General features: G+C 39.4%; 2 protein-coding genes across 3 annotated transcripts in view; one reads left to right on the forward strand and one right to left on the reverse strand.

Annotated features, from left to right (window-relative positions):
* The window catches only part of terfa (telomeric repeat binding factor a), a 28,070-nt gene extending 17,373 nt beyond the window's left edge, over positions 1-10,697 (reverse strand). The window contains exons 1-10 of one of the 2 annotated variants that reach the window (XM_081364059.1): positions 10,455-10,697; positions 9,680-9,775; positions 9,490-9,614; positions 7,164-7,256; positions 6,315-6,455; positions 5,318-5,442; positions 3,388-3,819; positions 3,183-3,269; positions 2,340-2,426; positions 1,252-1,338 (exon numbers count right to left, since the gene is read on the reverse strand). In XM_081364059.1, coding sequence (XP_081220185.1) covers positions 1,252-1,338; positions 2,340-2,426; positions 3,183-3,269; positions 3,388-3,819; positions 5,318-5,442; positions 6,315-6,455; positions 7,164-7,256; positions 9,490-9,614; positions 9,680-9,775; positions 10,455-10,575 — 1,394 coding nt within the window. In that variant the 5' untranslated portion in view covers positions 10,576-10,697. The remainder of the gene's footprint in view (positions 1-1,251; positions 1,339-2,339; positions 2,427-3,182; positions 3,270-3,387; positions 3,820-5,317; positions 5,443-6,314; positions 6,456-7,163; positions 7,257-9,489; positions 9,615-9,679; positions 9,776-10,454) is intronic. The other variant, XM_081364060.1, reaches the window with a different exon arrangement.
* A 1,675-nt stretch (positions 10,698-12,372) lies between these two features.
* On the forward strand, positions 12,373-18,523 carry ckap4 (cytoskeleton associated protein 4). The gene is made up of 2 exons (XM_081364061.1): positions 12,373-12,978; positions 17,155-18,523. The coding sequence occupies exons 1-2, from the start codon at positions 12,634-12,636 to the stop codon at positions 18,271-18,273; spliced, it is 1,464 nt and encodes a 487-aa protein (XP_081220187.1). The 5' UTR covers positions 12,373-12,633; the 3' UTR covers positions 18,274-18,523.
* The last annotated feature ends 6,669 nt before the right edge of the window (positions 18,524-25,192 follow it).

Below are 25,192 nucleotides of genomic sequence, written 5' to 3' on the forward strand. Positions count from 1 at the left end.
GAGGGGGGGATTTCTGTTAAGACTACAGACACTAGTTTCTCATCTTTCCCAGGGTGGGGCGCGCTCACGCTACAGACCTATTACAGATCAGTGGGTGGGACTTTACTCTCTGAAACTGAAAGCAATATCCTCCATCTTGTTTGAAGCTAAGCTAACAGGCGCTGTGGAGACAGATGTAAAGTTATGACAATAGCGGAGGAGAGTGCTCAATATGATATAGAAGAAGAGGATTTCGGAAGTCTGATGCTTGAATCAGGTGTTTGTGGCTACCTTTACAAGCCGCATTATAGCGAAGAGCAGCCGAGGCAGAAGACCTGCCTGCCGCGGACGAGGAGCCCGGACTGGCTCGAGTTAGGGCGGACTGGTGGCGCCGGTGATCTCACTATGCAGCTACGAACCGCTACGAACACAGAGATAGAGTCCGTCTGCGGCAAAGAATTTCAACGATGACAATTTCTCCTGGACGAAATCTCTGAATCAGACGAGGACACGGACGTTTGTGTTGAGAACTATCCTAGTTTCGCACCGCATATGTTCTGACTGAACATCCAGGTACCATGCAATAATTCACCTTTTCGAAAGAAATACAAACGAGGAGTAATGCACTATATGAGTTCGCCAACTAACTAGACATTTTGTGTGAATGTGAAATGAATTTCAAGCTCTGGTAGTAGCTAGCCTTGTAGACGGAAGAGTGATTTCTCTTATAGGCAGATATGCGCTTTCTGGATTAGTGGGAGTGGCTTGCGGAGCTGTGCAATGTGGTGCATTGTGGGAGTTGTTGTCTTTCATACAAATGCGTTCTGAAGTTATTTTTTGTCTTTTCTCGGTCACGAAGGCACCAAATTCAAAAATTATTTTACATTTCGACTACATATATGACCCACTTTAAATAAAAAACAATGTTCAAATGGGTGAAATGACCCTTTAATGATAGCTAAAACAACAACTATAACACTTGACGATGACTATAACGATAACGGTAATGATAGCTATAACGATAACTTTCGCGATAACTATAATGATAGCTATAATGACAACTACAACACTATGACGATGACTATAACGATAACTATAATGACAACTGTAATACTTGACGATGACTATAACGATAACTTTAGCGATAGCTAAAACAACAACTATAACACTTGACGATGACTATAACGATAACGGTAATGATAGCTATAATGATAACTTTAGCGATAACTATAATGATAACTATAACAACTATAGTAAAAGTCTATATTTAACCTGTTATCACACTGCTTGTCTGTGGATGATCGTCTGACAGTCTGAACCTCAAGATCATCCGACTCTGGATCACTGCGAATGATGAGCCTGGAAAACACAGTTTGCCTTTAGAGAAGCGTTCAAAACTGATAAATATAATACTAACTTTAGCGATAACTATAATGATAGCTATAGCAATAACTATAACACTGGGACTATAGCAATAACTATAATATAAAATGACAACTACAACACTATGACGATGACTATAACGATAACTTTAGCGATAACTTTAATGATAGCTAAAACAACAACTATAACACTTGACGATGACTATAACGATAACGGTAATGATAGTTATAATGATAACTTTAGCGATAACTATAATGATAGCTATAATGACAACTATAATACTTGACGATGACTATAATGATAACTTTAGCGATAACTTTAATGATAGCTAAAACAACAACTATAACACTTGACGATGACTATAACGAGAACTTTAGCGATAACTTTAATGATAGCTAAAACAACAACTATAACACTTGACGATGACTATAACGATAACGGTAATGATAGCTATAACGATAACTTTAGCGATAACTATAATGATAGCTATAATGACAACTATAATGATAACTACAACATATGACGATGACTATAACAATAACTATAATGACAACTATAATACTTGACGATGACTATAGCGATAACTTTAATGATAGCTAAAACAACAACTATAACACTTGACGATGACTATAACGATAACTTTAATGATAGCTAAAACAACAACTATAACACTTGACGATGACTATAACGATAACGGTAATGATAGCTATAACGATAACTTTCGCGATAACTATAATGATAGCTATAATGACAACTACAACACTATGACGATGACTATAACGATAACTATAATGACAACTGTAATACTTGACGATGACTATAACGATAACTTTAGCGATAACTTTAATGATAGCTAAAACAACAACTATAACACTTGACGATGACTATAACGATAACGGTAATGATAGCTATAATGATAACTTTAGCGATAACTATAATGATAACTATAACAACTATAGTAAAAGTCTATATTTAACCTGTTATCACACTGCTTGTCTGTGGATGATCGTCTGACAGTCTGAACCTCAAGATCATCCGACTCTGGATCACTGCGAATGATGAGCCTGGAAAACACAGTTTGCCTTTAGAGAAGCGTTCAAAACTGATAAATATAATACTAACTTTAGCGATAACTATAATGATAGCTATAGCAATAACTATAACACTGGGACTATAGCAATAACTACAATATAAAATGACAACTACAACACTATGACGATGACTATAACGATAACTTTAGCGATAACTTTAATGATAGCTAAAACAACAACTATAACACTTGACGATGACTATAACGATAACGGTAATGATAGCTATAACGATAACTTTAGCGATAACTATAATGATAGCTATAATGACAACTATAATACTTGACGATGACTATAATGATAACTTTAGCGATAACTTTAATGATAGCTAAAACAACAACTATAACACTTGACGATGACTATAACGAGAACTTTAGCGATAACTTTAATGATAGCTAAAACAACAACTATAACACTTGACGATGACTATAACGATAACGGTAATGATAGCTAGAACGATAACTTTAGCGATAACTATAATGATAGCTATAATGACAACTATAATGATAACTACAACATATGACGATGACTATAACAATAACTATAATGACAACTATAATACTTGACGATGACTATAATGTTAACTTTAGCGATAACTTTAATGATAGCTAAAACAACAACTATAACACTTGACGATGACTATAACGATAACGGTAATGATAGCTATAATGATATCTTAAGCGATAACTATAATGATAACTATAACAACTATAGTAAAAGTCTATATTTAACCTGTTATCACACTGGTTGTCTGTGGATGATCGTCTGACAGTCTGAACCTCAAGATCCTCCGACTCTGGATCACTGCGAATGACGAGCCTGGAAAACACAGTTTGCCTTCAGAGAAGGATAACTCCAACACTATGACGATGACTACAGCGATAACTAGGACACTAGTGCGGCCGCTATCGCTGGTGTGAGCACTCGTGTCAGTGACCTCTGAGGGGACGTCTGCAGGGCTGAGCAGCCGCTGATCTGCGTGATGTTGTCCTGAGAGTCGTCTTCGCTAGGCTGGCTGTCGTCCTCCGTGACCAGGCGTGATATGGTCATGCCAGTGTAACGGTGTAACGTAACGCGCGGCTCGCGGTCGATCACCCTCTCCACCGGCTCGCGGTCGCTCGCGCTCTCCACCGGCTCGCGGTCGATCACCCTCTCCACCGGCTCGCGGTCACTCACGCTCTCCGGCGGCTCCATGGGCGTCTCGGACAGAGCCAGGTTGAGCTCGGCACCGGGTGTCTCTCGGCTCTGCTGCTTCGCCTCCAGCTCCACCTCCTCCAGCAGCCGAGAGAACGGCACACTCACGCCACACTCCTCGCTCAGCTCGCCGTACACCTGACGCACACTCTGCAGACTCACACACCACACGCCGCTGACACACACACACACAGCTCTCGTCAGACAGGTGTATGTGCCACTTCACTGTATTACAGGTGAAGCTCACTTCAGAAGTAACGTTTCCTGATCATTTACTCTCCGCCACGTCATCCAAGATGTTCATGTCTGTCTTTCTTCAGTCGAAAAGAAATTACGTTTTTTTTTTAAGGAAAACATTGCAGGATTGTTCTCCATATAGTGACTTCACGTGAACATACGTGACCTTTCAACCTGATTATGTAATGCGTGAAATCGAGGACGTGCAAGACGAGCATTTGTGGTTATAAAGTATATAAATGTTGATTTTTGTTATAAAATAGTGGATGGTTTGTCTAGCTCAGACTCTTATTCCTCGGCTGGATCATTTCGAGACTTTGAAGCTGCACCGAAATGTGGACCTTCAACCCGCAGGACCACATTGAAGTCCCTATATGGAGAACAATCCTGGAATGCTTTCCTTAAAAGTCTGCATGAACCGGAAGTTGCAAGTGAAAGGGAATATTGAACAGAGGGCAGGGTTTTACTTTAGCGCTCCTCCTCTCCATCTCTGCTCATAGCAGACTAACGGTTTGAGGGGAGTGGTTCAGCGTTTTCAACCCAAGCCGTCAAACTGACATCATCAGAGAAGGAACGCCATTTCAAACCGGAAGCAACTGTTCAGACTTTGATTAAAGATTACCACGGCAAACTATTGTTTTCTGAGTATTAACTTGCACGGATTAATTGTTCACCACAAGACTAGTAATATGCGCTAACAAAGTAAATGGGGTCAATTTTGATTTCAGGTCGACTTTAAATAAACCTTTATTTCTTTTCCACTGAAGAAAGACAGACATGGATATCTTGTTTGAAGTGGAGCTGAGTCAATTCTGAAGTGAACTAATACTTTATTTTTGTTATATGTTCTTTTTAAATATTTCTACTTAGATTTTATTTATTTTTATTCCGGTTTTAGTAACTTTAGTTTCCAGATGAATATGAATCAATTAGTTGGCTTAATCTGTTTAGCAAATAGAAGTTTCCTTACGTCATTTTCATGTTTAATTGAGCCTGTTACTTTCACTGTTCTTTCTATAGCTATCCATCGCATGTCTTCTGTAATATAACAGCACTGCACACATTTAGAGCCGCTCAAATACAAATAGTAGTTTGTTTTTACCATATTTAGCACTACACTTTATTTAATTTCTACATTTCCATAACTGTTTATTTCACACCAACGTAATGAAGTATAATACGCACTCAAAGATTATTAATAACCCATCTTGTTCTGTCATATGTATCTCTTGTTACTCCGTTAAAAAGCTGTGCAATACATTTTAATAAACGTCTTTTAATTTTAGTGGGGTTTTTTTCATAAATTGGTTTTCATGGTGTCTACGGAAACTTTTCAGTAATTCAAACTAAAAAGTTTTTTTTTTTTTGTAATTGAGCTTGAACTCATTTTATTTCAGTTAACGGTCCTAATGTTGAGGTGCAGTGTGTGTCAGTACCCATGATCCTCTGCTGCTGCTGCCCTGGGCTTCTGCGTGGAGCTCCGCCCCCCCCGTGATGATGACGACGACGATGATGTCGTCGGCTCAGCGCTCGGGCGGAGATGTCCAGTGCGCTTCAGCATCTGCAGAACACACACACACAACGTCTAGAGGTCCGGTACACTTCAAGCCTGGGTGTGTGATTTTGACCAAAATGATATCTCGATATTTTCGATAATGATACAATATTTTGCTGAGTGCTTTTATTGTGTGTTGGGAGCTTTGCAGGATCAGGTCTGCCGTGGACAGCCGACTCCTCGCGTGTTTGATATTCCTCATATTCTGTATGGTGGTCAGTTTGCAGGAGTGACAGAAATCATCTTTTCCAATCAGATTAATTTTTTAAAGGGCATTTTTTTCCTTAATAAAGCCATTTTTAACCTAATTAAATGCATGCATCTTTTTTTTGGTCAAATTCTTACATGAAATCAAATTCTACTAGAATAATAAGACACAATTGGCCTGTTAACAATCAAATGAAATCAGCAACAGTCTGAACTATTTTCATTAATGAAAAGGAGCAAGAACAGGCAATACTGTGTCTACAATATAAGTCACTTATTAACTTCTTGTTTATTGAACTGTGGTATAAACTGTGCTGATATTTGGAGAAAAAAACGGCCATCTTTGTGTGATATTGCTTAACTATATTAAATTATATAAATATAAAAGACATACAGAGGTATTTTCCCATTATCTTAAATATTGAGGGCATTATAAACGCATTTTAATAAACTAAGCCTAGAACTAGACTACATCACGTAGTGTATGCGTGAGATTTTGTGAAGTGAGGGACACACTTGATAGTGTCAAATCGCTAAAACAACATTCAGGATATTATCTCAGAGATATAGTATATATCGCACTACTGTGTGAGTGTGGTGCCGTGGTTTCCAGCTGAAAGAGCTTGTGCAGATTGAGAAGGTGAAGGTGTGATGAAGGTGAGGAGTCAGACCTGCGTGAGGAAGGGCTCAGGGACACGGTACAGCCGCTCGATGAACTCCAGCATGTCCTGCTTGAAGTCGCTGTACGAGATCAGCTGCAGAACTGAGTGAGACGAGCGCCTCCGCTGGATCAGGCTCGCCAGCAGCTTCTTCTGCACACACACACACACACACACACACACAATATTCAATGATCGCTGGGAATTACCCGATTATCATTCGAAAATCGCAGCTCTCCCCCACATGCTCATCCTATAATCCCGCTCCGGCGCCACATTCCTCTGTACTGTAGGCCACTATACGTGTGCTGAGCCATTCAAGAAAACACATTTAGTTTCATATTCATGTTTTATAGAGTTACTTTTTTATTTCATGCATGTTGATTATATGAAAAGTGAACGGCATGAGTCAGACAGGATCACAATTTTGCTACATTCATTGTGGGACATTTAATGGAAATGCAATCGTAAGTGTCTTAACTGTGAGTGTCAGGGCAACGAAGAGAAATAACATCTAAATCATCATTATGTTTCAGTTTTTGCTTGAACATGTTCAACATATCTAATTATTTCTGTAATACATTTTCATTTTAATTATACAACTTATAAAACATTAAAATATGAATTCAATTTACATATTAAAAGTAGTGTATGAAATGGCAAATGTAAATTATATAATTGAATTTTGTGCAACCAAACGTAAAAATGTACATTTAAATACAGAAATACATTTTACATATCGCATTTCAAATTGAATATTGCTACCCAAACGCTTCCATTTATTTTTTTGGCAATAATCGCACAGCCTATAGGATATTGTGTGATTGAATGAACTACTGTAGTGTTAGGAGTGGCCCTCACCTTCCCTGCTGAGTCTGCGGCTGCGCTGAAGTGCCTGTGCAGGATCTCCTCGGCCTTCTCGAACTCTCCACTCCTGATGCACACCACTATGAGCTGCACACACACACACACACACACGTCACTGATCGCTGCAGAGAAACAGACGACTGAGGCTTGCTGTAATCATGCATGATCCCCCATCTAAGAGCTCAAAGAACCAAAATAATGTTATTTTAAGATATGATGTTATTTCTGCTGGCAATAAGGTTGTTACAAAACTAACACTTGCCTAAATAATGCACAGTAAAACATTCTCAAACGGTGATAAAATAAGAACAAAAAGTCTAATCACAAGCTATAGGGCAAATAAACACAACAGAAAAAGACAGAAATGAGAGACACTGTTTTAAAGGGATAGTTCATCCATAAATGATCATTCTGTCAGTAATTACTTGCCCTCGTGTCGCTTCAAACCTGTGAGACCTTCGCTCATCTTCTGAACACAAATGAAGACATTTTTGACGAAATCTGAGATACATCTGTCCTCATAATTTACCACCTTATTTACAGAATATTAATCTCCAACACACGTTCATGAGCGCATCATGACACAGGTATGTCGTGTTGACGACGCGAGAGCAGACGTAGATGCGTGAATAGTACGGATATTAATATTCTGTGAATAAAGTGGTTCAGTAATTGTCGACTGCGTTCCGATATATCGGTCGGACGATATTTGCGGGTTTTACGTGTATCGGCATCGGCCAATACGCGCGGCTGCTCCGTTCGCCGATAGTTTTTTCCCGCATTATTTACAGACAGGCGTCCACAGGCGGCTCTGTGTTGCTGGAGACGCTGCAGTTCACGTGCAGCCCATGCACTGTCCCTCCCACACTAGCAGAGTGCTGGAAGCCTCTTCAAGACAACGGTTAGTTTTAAACTTCCAAAGCATCTTTTTAACTGTTTGACTTAGCTGAAATACACTTTGAAAGTGGAAACACGTTGCTCTATATGTGCGTGCAACTATAGCTAAGCAAGTTTGTGGGTCCAAATGGAAAACGTGAATGCCTATAAAACTGCTTGTCATTGTATTTAGGGAGCTGCAAATAGCTAAGTTTGAGGCTATCCATATGCATACGGCAGCTGTTACGAACACTGGTCATAGGATTAAATAATGCCGATGTTGTTCCGTGATATTTGTGGGAGTTTTATTCAGAGACCACCTGGCTGAGGTTTGGACGTGTGCTCATAAAAGAAGCGACGCGGTTGCGACACGCATGCGATGCAGCGCGCTCGTTTGTCCAGGCGCTCCTATGCCGTGGTGAGATGAAAACAAATACATTTTTTAGGGCCTGTTTACATATCGCGTCTTTTGCGCGCTCAAGTTCGTTATTTCAAATGTAGGCGCGCGGTATGCGCGCTCATAATGGAAGCGCTCGTTTTTCCAAGCGCGTCCGCGCCGCATCGAGATAAAAACATCTCAACTTTTCAGAATGCCGCAAGCGTGGTGGAATAATACGACAACATCGAAAACTCGGCCGAACAGCTGATCATAGCTGGACAGGGCGGGTTTTTATTTCTCATCTCCATAAATATATGTATTCGTAAAGGGCAGGAAATAAATTAATCCTTCCTCCATGTCATCATGGAGAGCGCAGTTCATGGCTGCATAGCAAAGACAGACGTTTATTATGCTGCTTGCTTGTTGCTTCTGTGTGCAATAGTGTAATTATTTTATTCATGCTTAAATATTTATTTTCAGTATTTTCAGCACTGAACTTTTTTTTACTTGTTCTACCTCACATGTTTTTACTATTTGTCAAATATAGTTTTGTTTTTTTTAAGTTCAATAAATGTTCCTTTTTTAAATTGAGACTTGTAACATTTGTTATCATCATCGTGTCATTTTTATGATTTAAATTGAGTGAGCAAAAGCAGTATCGGCTCCAAATATCGGCCCAAGAAAATCGGCAGCCCGTATCGGTCATCGGCTAAGGCTGATGAAAAAAAATCGGTATCGGCACTAAAAAATCCATATCGGTCGATCCCTATTCCTGGGCCTGAGCTTGAGCGGCTTACAATGGAGGGACAGAAATCTCTCAGATGTGTGTTCAGAAAATGAAGGAAAGTCTCACTGAACGACGCGAGGGCGAGTAACTGATGACAAAGGGTTGGAAATGAACATTTTAAGTTCGAATTTAAAAGAAATTAAAACTAAATTTTACATTTCAAAATCTAAGCCAGTTCTCACATTTCTAGCGGTACATCGGCCACTATTGTAGGATATCTGAGATTGGTGTATTGCACTGCAGGTGTGTGTGTGTGTGTTTGTGTGTGTGTGTCTCACCATCTCGGCGATGGCGTTGTGCACGCGCTGCTGCTCTCGCTGCGGGACGTCCAGCTCTCGGCACAGCGACTCCAGGACGGCCAGAGCCGACTCCAGCGGCGTCTTCGGCTCCTCGAACGTCAGATCTGTGGCACACACACACGTCAGCGCCAGAAACACACATCAGAGACACACACACACACTCACTCACCCAGCTTGTCCCCGTTGTTGACCCTAGACAGGAACTGCATGCAGCGCAGCTTGAGGACCGTGTCTCCGCGCCCGTCCATGGGCAGCGCCACCATACCTGACAACACCACGTGACACGTGTGTATTACACATGATTTCAGGTCCACACACACTCAACATTCATCCCTGCGGAAATACTGATTTATCATGCAAACGTGTTATCTAATCTTGACACAACGCAGTGTTGGAGAGTCTAGAGGATCCAAATCTGTGATAGTAATATATGATCCAAATCATTTCATTCTTGTACACAATAAAAATGAGCAGCATCACAGATATCAGCGTAAATCAGGTCTACACACACTTAATATCCATCCTGAGGAAACATATAGTTTCATATTGCAAAAATGCACAGCACTATATCTTTTCACATCTTGACACAGTACATACTAGTGTGGAAAGACTCAAGGATCCATATTTGTGATGGTAATAGTGTCCAAATTATTTTGTTTTTGTACATAATAAAAAACTTTAGTAACTTACAGCACATTCGCTTTAGAATAAACTCAAACTTCTATAACTCTTTTAACGTTAAACTTTCATGGGTGCTTTTTTTTTACGAGAGACCAACCATAAGTCTGTATTCCAAAGCACTACATTTATTACATTCAATTAATTTGTCATTGTAAGAAAAAAAGCACTTTCACAGACTTCGGACGGAGTTTGTGTTTTTAGCTCCGCGCTAAAGCTAACATGCGCGCGCCGATGTAAACAAACTCGGCGCTCGCGCCACTTACTCTCAACGACGTTGGTGATTTTGGCGAAAACCGTGTAGTCTCCATTCCTGAAACTCTCGAGCGCCTTGAACACGCACACGTCGAAAAACCACCTGTTGATAATGCGCTCGTCTTCACTCATCCTGGCCGACTGTGCTTGATATTAGCAGTGGCCCGCGCATCACTCACTCACTGATTCCCGCGAGCGCGAGCAGAAGGAAGGGGGCGTGGCACAGCGTCACGGCGGAGCCTCTGATTGGACAGGAGCGACGGCGACGCCATAACCGTCACTAGAAAGTAATATTTAAATAATAAATAATACACCGCGAGGGAAATTTTTCTGCAACTCTAAGATTGAAAACATTGACTGGAGAAGAGCTTGGTTAATTCCTTTCAAATACTGTATTAATAATAAAATAAAAGAAATACACTTCAAAATTCTACATACCATTTATCCTTCTAAATCTTTAATATCAAGATTCTCTGCTATTGATGATATGTGCTGTTTTTGTAATAATGAGAAAGAGATACTGACTCACGTATTTTTTTACTGTAATGTCGTGAACCAGTTTTAGACTGATTTGGCAGATTTTATATTTAATCTGATGAATATTAATTATTGCTTTACTTTAAAGGATGTTACCTTGTATTATGAAAATAAAAGCAATAAGGATCTGGAATTTATTGTTAACCTTTTTATTTTATTAGCCAAATTTCACATACATAAACAAAAATTTCTTAATTCATCTCCTATGTTAAATTTGTTTTGCTCTGACTTTGATTTTTATATTTCTTCAATAAGACTGTTAAAAAACAAAAAGTCTGTGAAATATTTAAAATGCTATGATACACTCTTCAATACCCCTGGTATTTTGTAATATCCTTATTTGTTAAAATTGAATGTGAGCTATGCTTTTTTTTTTTTTTTGATTGTTTATATTTTGTGATATTATCTGTATGTTATCTTTTCTGCAATAGAGGAAATAATAATAATAATAATAATACAACGCTCTTACATCTTTGACTCTGCCAATGTGACATATTCTTTCAGTTTAAAATACATTATTTTTTATTAGCATGACGATAGAAATAAACCCCTAGAGTACATTGTTAATTTCTTTATTTTATATGGCAAATTCTTCATTCATAAACACAGTTTGCAAATGGTATTCTGCCCTATCCTTATTTTGACATTGAATCCTCGTTATATAAATAATAAAACAATCCCTAAGATTTATTAAATATTATGAAGACACCATAACATCACTAGAACGTAATATCTAAATAATAAATAATATAATGCAGGACGTTAGTTGTAAGAATCGTACAAATTAATATATTAGAGAATCATTTTTCCCCCAGTGGTTAGTTGATGCAGTAACTTATTTTAGCTGAAGATTGCATTTTATTTTGAACACAAATTTGAGAAATTAAATCATGTTTCAGTGTTTGTATAACTCAGTATGTTTTGTTTCCTGGTCCTGAATGTATAATAAGAAATAATACTACTTTATATGCTAAAGAGTAAAAAAAAAAGCCCACCTATTTCAACTATAACTTAAATTTGTATTAAAACTGTCAGTACAAGTAATTTCAACTTAAATTATTAAACCGGCTTAAGACAAATTAAGTTGAATCTCGTATGACTTAAAAACATTAAGTTGAAATTGCTTAAATAATGTTGATGAGTTGATGTTAGTGATTCGTCCTTGTATTTTTTGATTGTTTTCTAATCCTAGTTCTGTATGGAGTAATATTAGCTACAATATGATTATTATCAAAAATGACCAAAGATCAACGTTTTTCATTAAATAAAGTTTTCTATATGAAATAAACAGTTTTTATGAAAACTGATGTTCTTTTGAAGTTTCTATGCATCAAAGAGTCCTGAAACATGAGTTGCATGGCCTGTAAAGTCAGACACGTAATGGACATGATGGGAGGATGCAGATGTTGAGGAAAATCAGTGCCACGTCTGAAGAAGGGTGGAGCAAACGACAACACGACAGCCTTCATCATCATCTTCATCATCACACATACAGCACTGGGGTTAACTGTGAAGCGCAAACGAGTGTGAGTGTATCGGCTGGGAGAGTTGAGCAAACTAATCTAGGGAGTGAAGGAATGAGAGCAGATCCCGCGCGGACGCAACGCGACGCTCGGTGACGTCACAGAACGCTGGTGGAACGCACACGGAACGATGACCGCGAGGAACAGAAGCAAGAACAACTCAAACTCGAACTCCAGCAGCGACAGAGGCGTCGCGAGCCAGCAGCCTGATGACGCGCCGAGGAAAAGCGCGAGTAAAGTCGCGGTGAAGACGGAGAACGCGCCGCTCGCGAGCCGCGGCTCCGGGTCCGACGCGTCGATGCTGATGAAGTGCGTGTGCGCGCTGTTTTACCTGGCGCTCGCGGCCGGAGTCGTGTTCGCGGCCGTGCACTTCCAGCGCGAGCTGTCGGAGATCAGACACGCGAGCGTCAGGAACGAGGAGTCCGCGATGAAGTGCGCCGCGGCGGCACGCGAGGTGGAGAACGCGTTCACACAGGTTAGTGGACTACTTCATCCAGTCGCGTTCCTGTTGGGGAAACAACACACACACACACACACACACACACACACACACACACACACACTCAGCCAACAAAATATGCTCTAAGAGCGATTGGATACTATACCTACTTATAAAAACGTTATTTTTTTTTAAGTATTTTTCTTGGTTACGCGAACGTTAAAGGAACATCCCATTGTATCATTCTGTAAAAAGTTTTGGAATGTTACTTTTGAATGTTCTGTGAGCGTTCTAAAACAAGCAAGTTAGTGGCTCCAATGAATGGTGACTAATGTGTACATTAGAACATTATTAAGGAACAGGTAATGTTGAACAAACGGTCTATTAGCGTTACAAAACTAAACTTCAATGGAAACATTCCATTGTATCATTCTGCAAACGTTATGGAATGTTACTTTTTGAATGTTCTTAGAACGTTCTGAAACAAGTAGTGACATTTAAAACACGTCAAATGAACGTCCAACTAAACGTTTCAGACAAAAGCTCCATGAATGATAATGTTTTCATTATTAACTTTGAACAAACGCTCTATTAGCCTAACTGGAAGAGCGTTTTTTCGTAACGTTGAGAGAACGTTCCCTGTTGGCTGGAGGAACACTGACTGAACTGAATAAACTTGATCAGTCAGATTCAGATGTGGTCGAGTAGAAGAGCTTGAGCTCATCGTCTCACGCAACTTCCTGTGTGCATTTCATGAGATCAAACACACACACACACACACACACACACACAAGCGACTGTTAGTGTGAACTGGGGATAATACACACACATAGAACTGTGTCTTCTTATTGATCACACAAGGGAAAGGCTGTGAGGATGATGTGGTCGACTGTGATTGGCTGACAGTGCAGCTTAAATGACTTTAAGTGTCCAACACAACAGGAAGTGGATCAGTGTTTAGAGAGCGTTTGATTTAAAGAAGACGAGGCATTTGTCTCCTCATCCTCACCTGTAATAGATCTGTTCTGGAGTGTGTGTGTGTGTGTGTGTGTGTGTGTGTGTGTGAGGCACTCGATCAGGTTCGTCAGGTTCCTCTGGCCCCGGGGGAGAGTGCTCTAGAGACTGAAGTCAGATCAGCCTGAAGAGTGTGGAAAACTCACGCTCCAAACATGCACCAGCAAACGACTGCCGCTCTCTATATCCCAAGTCGTAAAGGTTTGGAACGACATGACTGAGGACGAGTTCATCGTTTTTATTTACTTATTGGTTTATTTGAATAGGTACAGTCCAAAAAAACAAAACAAATCAGCCAAAACATGGATGCCTCATAGAGAATATAGCATATGAGATGCAAATTATCATTATCATTTGCATCTCAGGTCTCTAGAGAGAGGCTTTTCTCTAAATCTACCAACCCAACCTACCTTTGGTTAATACTTTAACCAATATAATATATGCCTATACATATGCACACCTAAACCACAAAATACCTCTTTGTAGAGATACTCCCTGGGAAACAAACAGATACAAATGATTAAAATAATAATGTATTGTATTTAACTATACGTACAGCTCTGGTACACTAAAGCTTAAGCATCATTATAACAGGCTTTATGTCATCGACAGCTTTTATTATAGGTGAACTATTAAGTTCTTAGACAATGGCTCTTTTAGGTGTTGTTACTGTCGTCAAATAAAACAAATAAAAAAATGGTGTTGATTTCAAGTCAAACCAGAAATTTAGGAGTTACACTCTTGGAAGAGAAGGTTCTATATGGAATCTTGAAGGGTTCCGTCAGGCACATCATATATAGAACCGTTGAGGAGTTCCATCATGACATCATGTTAAGGGTTTAGAGTTTTAATTAATCAATTTTGTTTTAATTAATTAAATTGTATGAATTCTGCAGCTTGAGTAAACATAATCACTGGAGAAAATCTGAAATGACCCATTGAACATGAAAGTATTATGTGATCATAAGAAGTCCCCCTGTGGTGAAAGTCAAGTTTTTAATGTTGTTTATATGCAGTGGCGGCTCCTGCAAAATCTCTCAGGGGGGGCAAATGTTTGGATGATTGATAAGGATACGGTCCACCCATGCAATGGATAAATTAACAGCTTAAGCATGTAAAGGCAACTTCACTACTTTAATATTAATGAAAAATAAAGTGACTCTTACAATAAATCTCCTTGTTTGTTTCTATATGAGTGTTAACAATTCAGCAGCAAGTCAAAATCAATTCAAACAAAGCCCAGCCGGGATGCAAATTTCCAAAAACGTTTACTCCAATTCAATTTAATAAGAAACAACTGAAATCACATAACTCACTATTTACGCTACTTGCTCTGGCCAGCGTAGAGCAAATCGCTCTGAATCTGAAGGGCTACATTTTATTTCTCCATTTAATAAACGAACTATTCCGTCAGATAAATATTTGTTGTGAAAGAAATATAGTTACATTTTCAAGCATTGTATCCAAAATTTAAGCACTTTTCAAACCTTAAACGCTTCAAAATTCAAGCACTTTCAAGGATTGCAAGCACCCGTACGAACCCTGCACATTACTCACTATTTACACTACTCACTATTATTACACTGCTTACATCACATTACTCGCTTAATACACTGCTTACTTATTCTGAAATTTTGCTCTTCTCTCTTTCAAAGTAGCAAAGTGATCAATTACGCTCTCATTGAAAGCAGGCATGTTCCTGACTAGTTCCCTCTCCATGGAAAGCATAGAATTAACGATAGAATTAACTGCGTTCGCCATGACGTTGTTCAAGTTCAACTGGCCTCAACTCGCGAGATGTCCCAACAGTCTCTCTCGCTCTCGTTCTCGTTCTCTTTTTTATTTTTATTTTTTAATCACATTTGATAAAGATATTAAAGTAGTGTTTTATTTTTTCTTGTTGTTCAAATTCAAAATTGTTTTCAAATATTATTTGTCACTTAATCTTAAAGATTTTTAATAGTGTATGTTTGTTCCCACCAATCGCTGCACAAGTGAAGGATACGTATGATGACGTAAGCACGTTAGTGCGAGCCCTCCCGGAACCCTTAAAGAATGCATTGCAGTGCCTGCAGTTCGGAAAAAAACATCTTTGAATGTAAGTCTATGGGAACACTCTGGGCGATTCTCAGCCAGAGTGAAATCGCCCAAAAAGAGGCGGTACTCCACAGAACGTGACATGAAGCTGATTGGACTATATCCAGAGGCACAACATACAGTGACGGCTAGCCTAAACTCTGTGGTTGAATGAGATTGTGAATGTGATTGAAAAAGTGCCTTTCACACTTTGGTGGTGCGTCGCCCAATCGCCCTATTGAAGAAACCGCCCCTGTTTATATGTCTATGTGGTGTTTTTAATATGCTTTAACACAAACCATGTAGTGCTGACTTCCCTCGGGTAATTCTGATTTTTTTAAAAAATTTAGTGAAAATTAAATTAAATAATTTTTTATTTAAATATGTAATTTTGGTGATAAAAGGTGAGTTTTAACCATAGACTGTAAAAACACTGGGCGTAGTGTGCGTGACGTCACCCATATGTTTCTGAAGATCGATTTTGAAGCCTAAAGTGGGCGGAGCCGGCCGCCGCCATCTTGGCCGTGCTTGGATAAACTCCCGGATAAATGAAAATGGGCAGCGAGGCGGATTAGCTGAGGTGACGTGACGCTAACAGACAGCAGACAATCGGCTAGCAGTGACAGCAGCGGCAATCCACCTGTCACTCAAGTGGCCACGCCCTTAATTATGCAGAACTTTAAGGCTTAATATCATTTAAACGGATGAGTTATAAAAAAAAAATCACCCCCTCACAGCTGTCATAAAGGGTAAAATTAGCGATATAGACCAAAACCACTTTTTGCACCAGGTTGTAAACATGTTTCTTCCTGCTGTAAAGTTGGGCATTTTAACATGGGGGTTTATGGGATTGACTCTCTTCTGCAGCCGGTCTCTAGTGGCCAGTGGATGAACTGCAGTTCAAGTCACTTCAGTGTTGGTTTCAAGTCAAGTGAAGTCACATTAATTTATATAGCGCTTTTAACAATATAGATTGTTTCAAAGCAGCTTTACAGTGATAATAAAGTTGAGGTTTCGAGAGAGCCCGAAAGGTTTCCGCTTGGTTTTAAGGGATAAAATGAGGGCCTACAGTGGGACTTTAAGGAGTCTGAGCCTAAGCCTGTGCTCTTCTTCTGTCTCCAGATCAGGACCATGCAGGCGTCTCTGGAGGGTGTGGAGAGCGCGGTGGCCAGTGCCAGGACTCAGCAGGAGAGCACCAGCCGCGCGCTGCAGAAGAGCGAGGCCGACGCCCGGCGCATGGAGGAGGCGCTCCCGAAGCTCCAGAAGCAGCTCCTGCGGGACCTAGCGGAGGGCATCCGCGAGCTGAAGGAGGAGCGGGAGCGGGAGGTGTCCTCGCTGGAGCAGCGCATGAGCCGGAGCGCGGAGGAGCGCGCAGCCCAGTGTAACCGCGAGATCCTGGAGCTCAGAGGCCGTCTGGAGGAGGCAGAGGCGCCGGCGCTCCTCGCGGAGGAGCTAGCGTCCGTCAGCAGCGCCGTAGCTAACCTCAACACCGCTAGCGAGGTGTGCGCAGGGAACGTGGCGGTGCTGCTCGAGCAGATCGCGTCGGTCAGCTCCGAGCTGCAGACGAGGAACGGGGAGGTGGCGTCGCTGTCGGAGGAGCTGGGCGCCGTGAGGACGCTAGTGCAGAGCGCCGTGGGGAGCCTGCGCGAGGAGGTTAGCGCAGCGAGAGCCGGCGTCCAGGCCGCGTCAGACCAGCTGCAGAGCCTGAGTGAGCGGCAGAGCCAGGCCAGAGCCGAGACCCAGAGTCTGAGGGACGAGCTGAAGAAGGAGCTCGAGGAGCGAGGACACGAGCTGGAGGAGCGGCTGAAGGCTGCGGAGGAGAGCCGGGACGCTGAGCTCAACGCCCTCGAGACCAGGCAGAAAACACACGAGGACTCGCTAGCTGGCTGCAGAACCACGGAGGAGGCACTCACAGCCAAGATGGAGGAGATGAGGAGCCGGCTGGGGGAGCTCAAGACCAGAGTAGCCGATCTGGGAGAGCTCAAGACCAGAGTAGCCGATCTGGGAGAGCTCAAGACCAGAGTAGCCGATCTGGCAGAGCTCAAGACCAGAGTAGCCGATCTGGGAGAGCTCAAGACTAGTGTAGCCGATCTGGAGGAGCTCAAGACTAGTGTAGCCGATCTGGTGGAGCTCAAGACCAGAGTAGCCGATCTGGCAGAGCTCAAGACCAGAGTAGCCGATCTGGAGGAGCAGAACCAGGAGCAGGAGACCGTTCGAGATGAAGAGCCGCTGAAGGAGTGAGCCTGAGATCAGATTCTGAGAGCTAAGGGATGATCGGGTGGTAGAAATGTGAAAAACAAGCTTTTTTTTAGGAATGATGAAGGGGTGAACTGCTGTTTCTTCTATCTATAAATACCTGCACTGTGTTTTTTATTTTTATTCCACCAGCTCAGCTGTTTTTCACAGGGTTACTGCACGTCTCAGTGACAGTTCAGTCTCTGAATGTATCAGGATGATAGTTGTTTTCCAATAAAATGTTTATAATCCTACTAAACTATGTTCATATCTTTTACCTGATCAAATGATAAAACACCTAAAAATACATCAAATGGCGATATTAATGTGAGAACATTTCACACATTTCAGCCATTTCCATATAATTGTTTTATTTGTTTAATCACCACTAGGGGGCCTCAAGATTTGAATTAAGACTAAATGAGCATTAACATCAGCTAAATGATGAACATCAGCTATTTTTCCCCATCTAGCGGTGAAATTGTATATAACTACCCAGTGAATATTATTTTCTGCTCCTTTCAATTTCGAGGCCGTTTTAACTCCTACGGTGGCCATATTATTCCAAGATTAACATGGCTTCCAGTTCGACTTCGTCCAATTGCGCCTTTAAAACTATTCATCACCTGCGATCCGTCGCAGCACAGATTTATGTTACAAGGTAAACAATACTTTTTCACCATTGACGTGAGGAAAAGTAACGCAAGTTATACTAGAGGTCGTTCTGGCGTTATGCACAACCATGCTATGGGGAGACAAGCAACTATAAAACTTTTGTGTAAGAATTTACACAAATAGGCTGAATTACCTGTCGAGAAGAAAGCAGGCAACTTCGGCGTCCGTTTTAAAATCTTTGCTCCTCATGAGCTCTTTCCATCTGGGAAAGTTACTCCAGTATTGACTTTGGCTGATTTGCCTGTCGCGTTGACGTTTTAATTCTCTCTTTTGCTTCCTTGGCGACTCTGCTACATGTCCTCGAAAATAGGCGTGATCCTCCATCAAAAAGCGCGAAAAGCGAAGCTTGAATTTACAGGTATGTCCCTCTTTGGCTAATGTAGTTTCAAGATGGAGGGGCAACATGGCGACCGGCATTCGAACCCCTCACCCGTATGTACTTTAAATGGCAGATCATAAACTTACGAGAATACTTTATTACTTGAAAGAAGTAAATATACATTAATTAGCACATAGGCCTATATTTTTGAAAGAACTAAGTGTTTTTTTCTAAGAATCAACTAAAAAACAGTGTAGCTTTAAAGGTGCATGCGCAACATTTCATGTTAAAAATACCCATTTTTCTAACCCATTCATGCTTAAACAATTGCCTGATGGGCTGAATGAGCCCTTTTCTGATCACTGCGATTGTCTTTATAATCCTGTACAGTGAAATAAATAAGAGGAATAAGAGCAAGAATCCCTAGGGGCCGTTCACATATCGCGTCTAAAAACGCGCCGCTCTCTTTAAAAAGCGCATCTAAGCGCTTGCGCTCCCATGGCCTATGCAACCATCAAGCAGCCACAGCAGCGCCACATACATCATCTCTAGCAGAAGCATCCGCTCTCGGTTTTCCGTGCATTTCCGTTTGAGGAGGTTCTCTGACCACGGAATTGTTTTAAATTAAATTCAATTAAATTTTAAATGAAGGCAAAGTGTGTGTTTTTGTGCAAATTCTACGAAAGAAAACGCAAAAGCATAAATCCCACATAGCAAATTTTGTCTGGCCCACCTCTGGGCCTCATCCTTGCTTCAATTCTGGTCCAGTTCTGGCTGGGTTCCCGGCCCAAAACTGGCCCAACACACTGAAAACAGACTCAAACAAATTCCTCTGGCCCAGATGTGGCCCACACCCTGTAAAATGAGTCTTATTTATTGATATGGCCCAGGTCTGGCCCAGACACTGTAAGACAGATCTGGCTGAGAGTCGGCTGGGTCCCCAGGCCAGATGTGGCCCAGAAACAGTGAAACAGTGGCAGTGAAACACAAATTCAACCATTTAAAAAGATTAAGGGTTTTTATTATAAAATTAACAAATACACTTTAATTTAAACATGTATTAACAATGAACAAATACACTCTATTAACATTTAAACTACAAAATAACAGGTAAATTATATTTACTGTATATGATTAAAAGAAAAACATCACTCTTTCACACACAAACTATCTTTCACTCTCTTTAACACTAAATAAATGTCAAGTCGCCATTAAATATCTAGCGCTATATACAGTAATGACTTTCAAAGCAGCTTTACAGGGATAAACAGGAAAATGATCAATGATGCAAACAGAGTTCAGTTTGGCTGTAAAGCTGCTCTAAAAAGAAAATAGTGCCATTGTTCAGCTGAATTCAGTTCAGTGTTGATTCAGTTCTGTTCAACAACTGTATCAAGTATATCAATTATTTTTTCAATAACTGTATCAAGTATATCAGTTATAAAAAGAGTTAATTTTCATTATTTTATTTATTTATTTATTTTTTATTGAAGAAATATCAAAACAAACAATAGAAATACAATACATTTCAAATGAGGTACAAACAGTATTATTAGAATACTTTAAAGAGTGTACATGCTTGTAAAATTCTAATAGCTTTTTGTTTCTTTGAGGGCAATATTGATTCAATATAAAGCTTCACTTCATTTTTAAATGCAATAAAACATGGCTTTTTCCCTGAAAATTTGCATTTTTGAAATTTAGCCATCAAAATAAAAAAAATTATAAAATAAGTGCGGGGTTGTTTATCTTTTGAATTTACAATACCTAGTAGAACATCTTTCCACAGTAATTTAAAATTTTCATCAACATTTCCAACAATGAAATAATAAACATTTTGCCAAAAAAAAAGACACATAAGGGCAGTGCCAAAATAAATGAACAGCTGTCTCTGGCTTCTTTTTGCAAAAACTACAACTTTCATCAATATCTTTTTTAAATCTGGATAGATAGTGTTTAGCAGGGTATGAAGGAGTTTAAAAGATACTTCTTTAACCTTGTTTGTTAAGAGAAAGCGATTGGGTAGAAGCCAGACTTTTTTCCAGTCGACATCACTCACAAACTGACTCCAGTACGCAATAACATTTGGTCTTGTAACAACATCTTTCTGGAAAAGGGCTCTTATTGACCTGTTAAATTCCCTTGGTGGTATAGGAATATTATATTTGAGCATGAATTCCTTATAAGTAAAAAGAAGGCCATCTGAATTAAATAATTGGTCTACCAAAACAATATTATTTCGAAACCAATTTTCAAAGAAAATAGTTTTCTGTTTGAAAAGAATGTCCTTATTATTCCAGATAAAGTGTTTGTGTGGTGAAAAGTTGTGTTTGTAAATTAAACTCCATGCTAGAAAAGCTTGACGATGAAATGCAGAAAGTTTCACAGGTATTTTGTTAATATCAAAATTGGAAACAAAGGAAGAAATTTATGCCACCCAGACTAGATAAAATATGGAGGGGAATAATATTCCAAATAGAGACTGGATACCTAACAAGTTGTCTAATCCACTTGATTTTAAAATGTATTGTTTAATGTAGCAAAATTCAGGAAATTGAGACCACCATTTTCATACGAGTTCATTAATACTGATTTTCTTATATAATGTATCCTATTTTTCCAAACAAAACCAAAAAGCATCTTATCAATCTCCCTCGAAATTTTATCATCAACCTGAAGAGCCAGCTGTATAAGTTAACCGTGACAGACCTTCTGCATTGGAAATCAGAACTCTCCCTCTTAATGACAGGTCTCTAAGAAGCCATTGATTAAACGTCCTCTGAGTTTTTTGGATAACAGGATTAAAGTTTAATGAGCTTCTATTTTTTTATCCTTATTTATTGTTATTCCTAGGTATTTGTCTTCTGTTTTTACTGGAATATTACAATAAGATGCTACTGAACAATCTTTGACCGCCATAAGTTCACATTTCTTTACATTCAGATAAACACCAGATGCTTTAGAAAACTCTTCTATTATTTTAATTGCAGTGGGTATTTGGCTATCATTTTGGAGAAAGAGGGTGGTGTCATCTGCTAATTGTGTCATAACAATTTCTCTATCAATAATAGTCATACCTTTAATCGTACTGGCTTTAATATGATTAGCAAGAAGTTGACTTATTAACAGAAATAAATAAGGAGAGACTGGGCAACCCTGCCTAATCCCTCTAGACAAATCAAACCTACTAGAAGTTCCACCCAACAATTTAATTGAACTGTTGATGTTCTTATAAAGGGTTTTCATTGCGCTAGTGAAGAAATTTCCAAAACCAAATTTTCTAAGTGACTCAAAAATAAATTGATGCTCTACGGAGTCAAAAGCCTTACAGAAATCAAGAAAAAGAATGAACCCATTATCTTCATTAAACTCAGGATAATCCAAAATATCTAAAACTAATCTAATGTTGTTTGTGATATGCCTATTCCTCATGAAGCCAGATTGTGTTTCATCGATAATTGAATCTAAAACAACTTTGAGTCTTTTAGCGAAAATCAGGGCAAATATTTTATAATCATTGTTCAGTAAACTAACTGGACGCCAATTATCAAGACAGAGTAAATCCTTTTTTGGTTTGGGGATTAAAGTGATTAAACCTTGAGTCAAGGTGGGTGGAAGGCATTGATTATTGATACTTTCAATAAACATCTTGAGCAAAAAAGGGGCCAAATCTTTAATGAAATGCATATAAAATTCAGCGGTCAAACCGTCCGTACCTGGCGATTTATTATTTTTCAAGTGATTAATTGCCTTTATTACTTCCTCAACAGAAATGGGCATATCGCAAAGATCATTTTCATTTTTGTCAATAGTTTTCACCTCTATAGAACTCAGAAAGGCATCAGATACCGTTGGAGAATAATTGGATGTATATATTTTCTTAAAAAATTCACAACAGTAATTAGAAATTAATTTATGGTCCTTTGTTACAACCCCATTCACATTTAATTTACCAATGTTGTTATTAATATGGTGTCTCTCTAAATTAAAGAAGTATTGTGAATTTTGTTCACCTTCTTCGAGCCAACGTCTTCTTGAACGGACAAACGCACCTTCAGCTTTCTTTCTATATAGATCGTCTAGTTTGATTTGCAGATCTGACAATTGTAACTTATCTTCATCCATCCAATTATCTGGGCATTTGTTTGCTAGTTTTGTTATTTCAACAACTAAGTCGGTTTCTTTAGCTCTATTGTGTTTGGCTATCTGGCTGCCAAATTTCCTTAAATATTTAGTGACTTCAAATTTCAAGAGTTCCCAATTTGAGCAAAATGCATCCTCCTTATTTGCTTTATACCAAAAGCTCCTTATCAGCCCAGTGATTACTTTTTTTACTTCGTCATATAGTAGCAGAGAATTGTTAAGCTTCCAATATGATCCATTCATAAAACAACTTGTATTAGAAAATTTTATATTAATGCTGATAGCTTTGTGATCTGTGAGTAGAGTAGAAATAATGTCAACTTCTACGTCATCTTTATTAAAACTCTCCGACAATAGCCAGAAGTCAATTCTAGATTGACTAGATCCTGATTTATTACTCCATGTAAAAGACTTATTATGTGAAAATTTGGCTCTCCAAATATCTGTAAGGTTGAATTTATCCATGAAGTTTTTAAGATTGTTGTTATTTATGCTAGGTCGACCTGGTGGCCATTTATCCATAGTTCCATTTAGTACAATATTAAAATCCCCTCCATCTAACAAAATTGCGTTTGGATATTTATTTAACCAACCAATAAATATATTTTCTATGTATTCGAAAAGATTGTTATTTTCCAAAGTGTTATTATACCCATATACATTTCCTAATATTAGTATTTTATCATCATACATAATTACTTGGCAAATAAAATGTCCTGCAGGATCACATTCTGTATGAAGAACATCTCCATTAAACCTATTCTTAAAGTAATTACTCCAGCGGAGTGTTCAGATCCATGTGCAAACCATACTGAGTTACCCCATTGTGAAGTCCAAAATTTTGTATCTTCTTTAATAGAATGAGCTTCTTGTACAAAACAAAAATCCGCCCTAAACTGTTTGGCAAAGAGAAATAGAGCTTTCCTTTTAACTATATTTCTTAACCCCCAGCATTAAACGAAATAAGTGATAAATGTGACAGATTAGTTAAAGAATAGAGAACTAAAATGTCTGGTCAATCTGGTATAAACGTTGAAATCAAAGTGGTATCGAGATCAGCACTCATTGAATAACTGCAGTAATTATGTGTAGGAAAAAAAAACAATTACTCACGTTAGCGGTCTAAACATAAATTATCTCCAATTTCTTGTTTAAAATTAACATTTTGATAGAACAGAAATAACAGTATATAACATAGGCTGCTGTTAAACTTTTTAACAACTGGCCATACCTTTCTGAACACAGGTTGTTGCCCGGACGTAAGTGTTAACTATTGTCCATTGGTATCGAAGCTTACAGCAGCGTCTAGGCGTTCAGTTCAACAAATGAACATTTCTGAGAATCTTGAGAAAGTAGCCTAGGAAAAAAAGCTCTTTGTCTCACCCCGTAACTTCAGTACCATCAATAAAACCACGACCTCCGACAAAGTAAGCAGGTTTGCCATCATCGCATGCTTTTTTGATTAGAGGCCACAACTTCTGTCTGCAATCTCTGTCCTCCTTCGTCAGATCTTCCTTAAACTGCATGCCTTGATTGCGGAGAAACTCACTGCTTTTAGCCGCCTTCCATGCAGCATCTTTGAATCTCCTGGCAGTGAACCGAATGATTGTTGCGCGGGGCCTCGTCTCATTAGCACGTTTGGTTCCCAGCCGGTGAGCGACATCTATAAAATTTGGTAGTTTTGCTGCTTCTTGTGGAAGCACTTCTTGGCACACGCGGATAACCTCCTCTCGCACATTCTCTGCGGTCGTCTCTGGCAGACCGTGGAGCCGCAGGTTCCAGCGCCTA

Source organism: Scardinius erythrophthalmus (assembly GCF_964197995.2).
Source record: "Scardinius erythrophthalmus genome assembly, chromosome: 4".
Taxonomy (NCBI): domain Eukaryota; kingdom Metazoa; phylum Chordata; class Actinopteri; order Cypriniformes; family Leuciscidae; genus Scardinius; species Scardinius erythrophthalmus.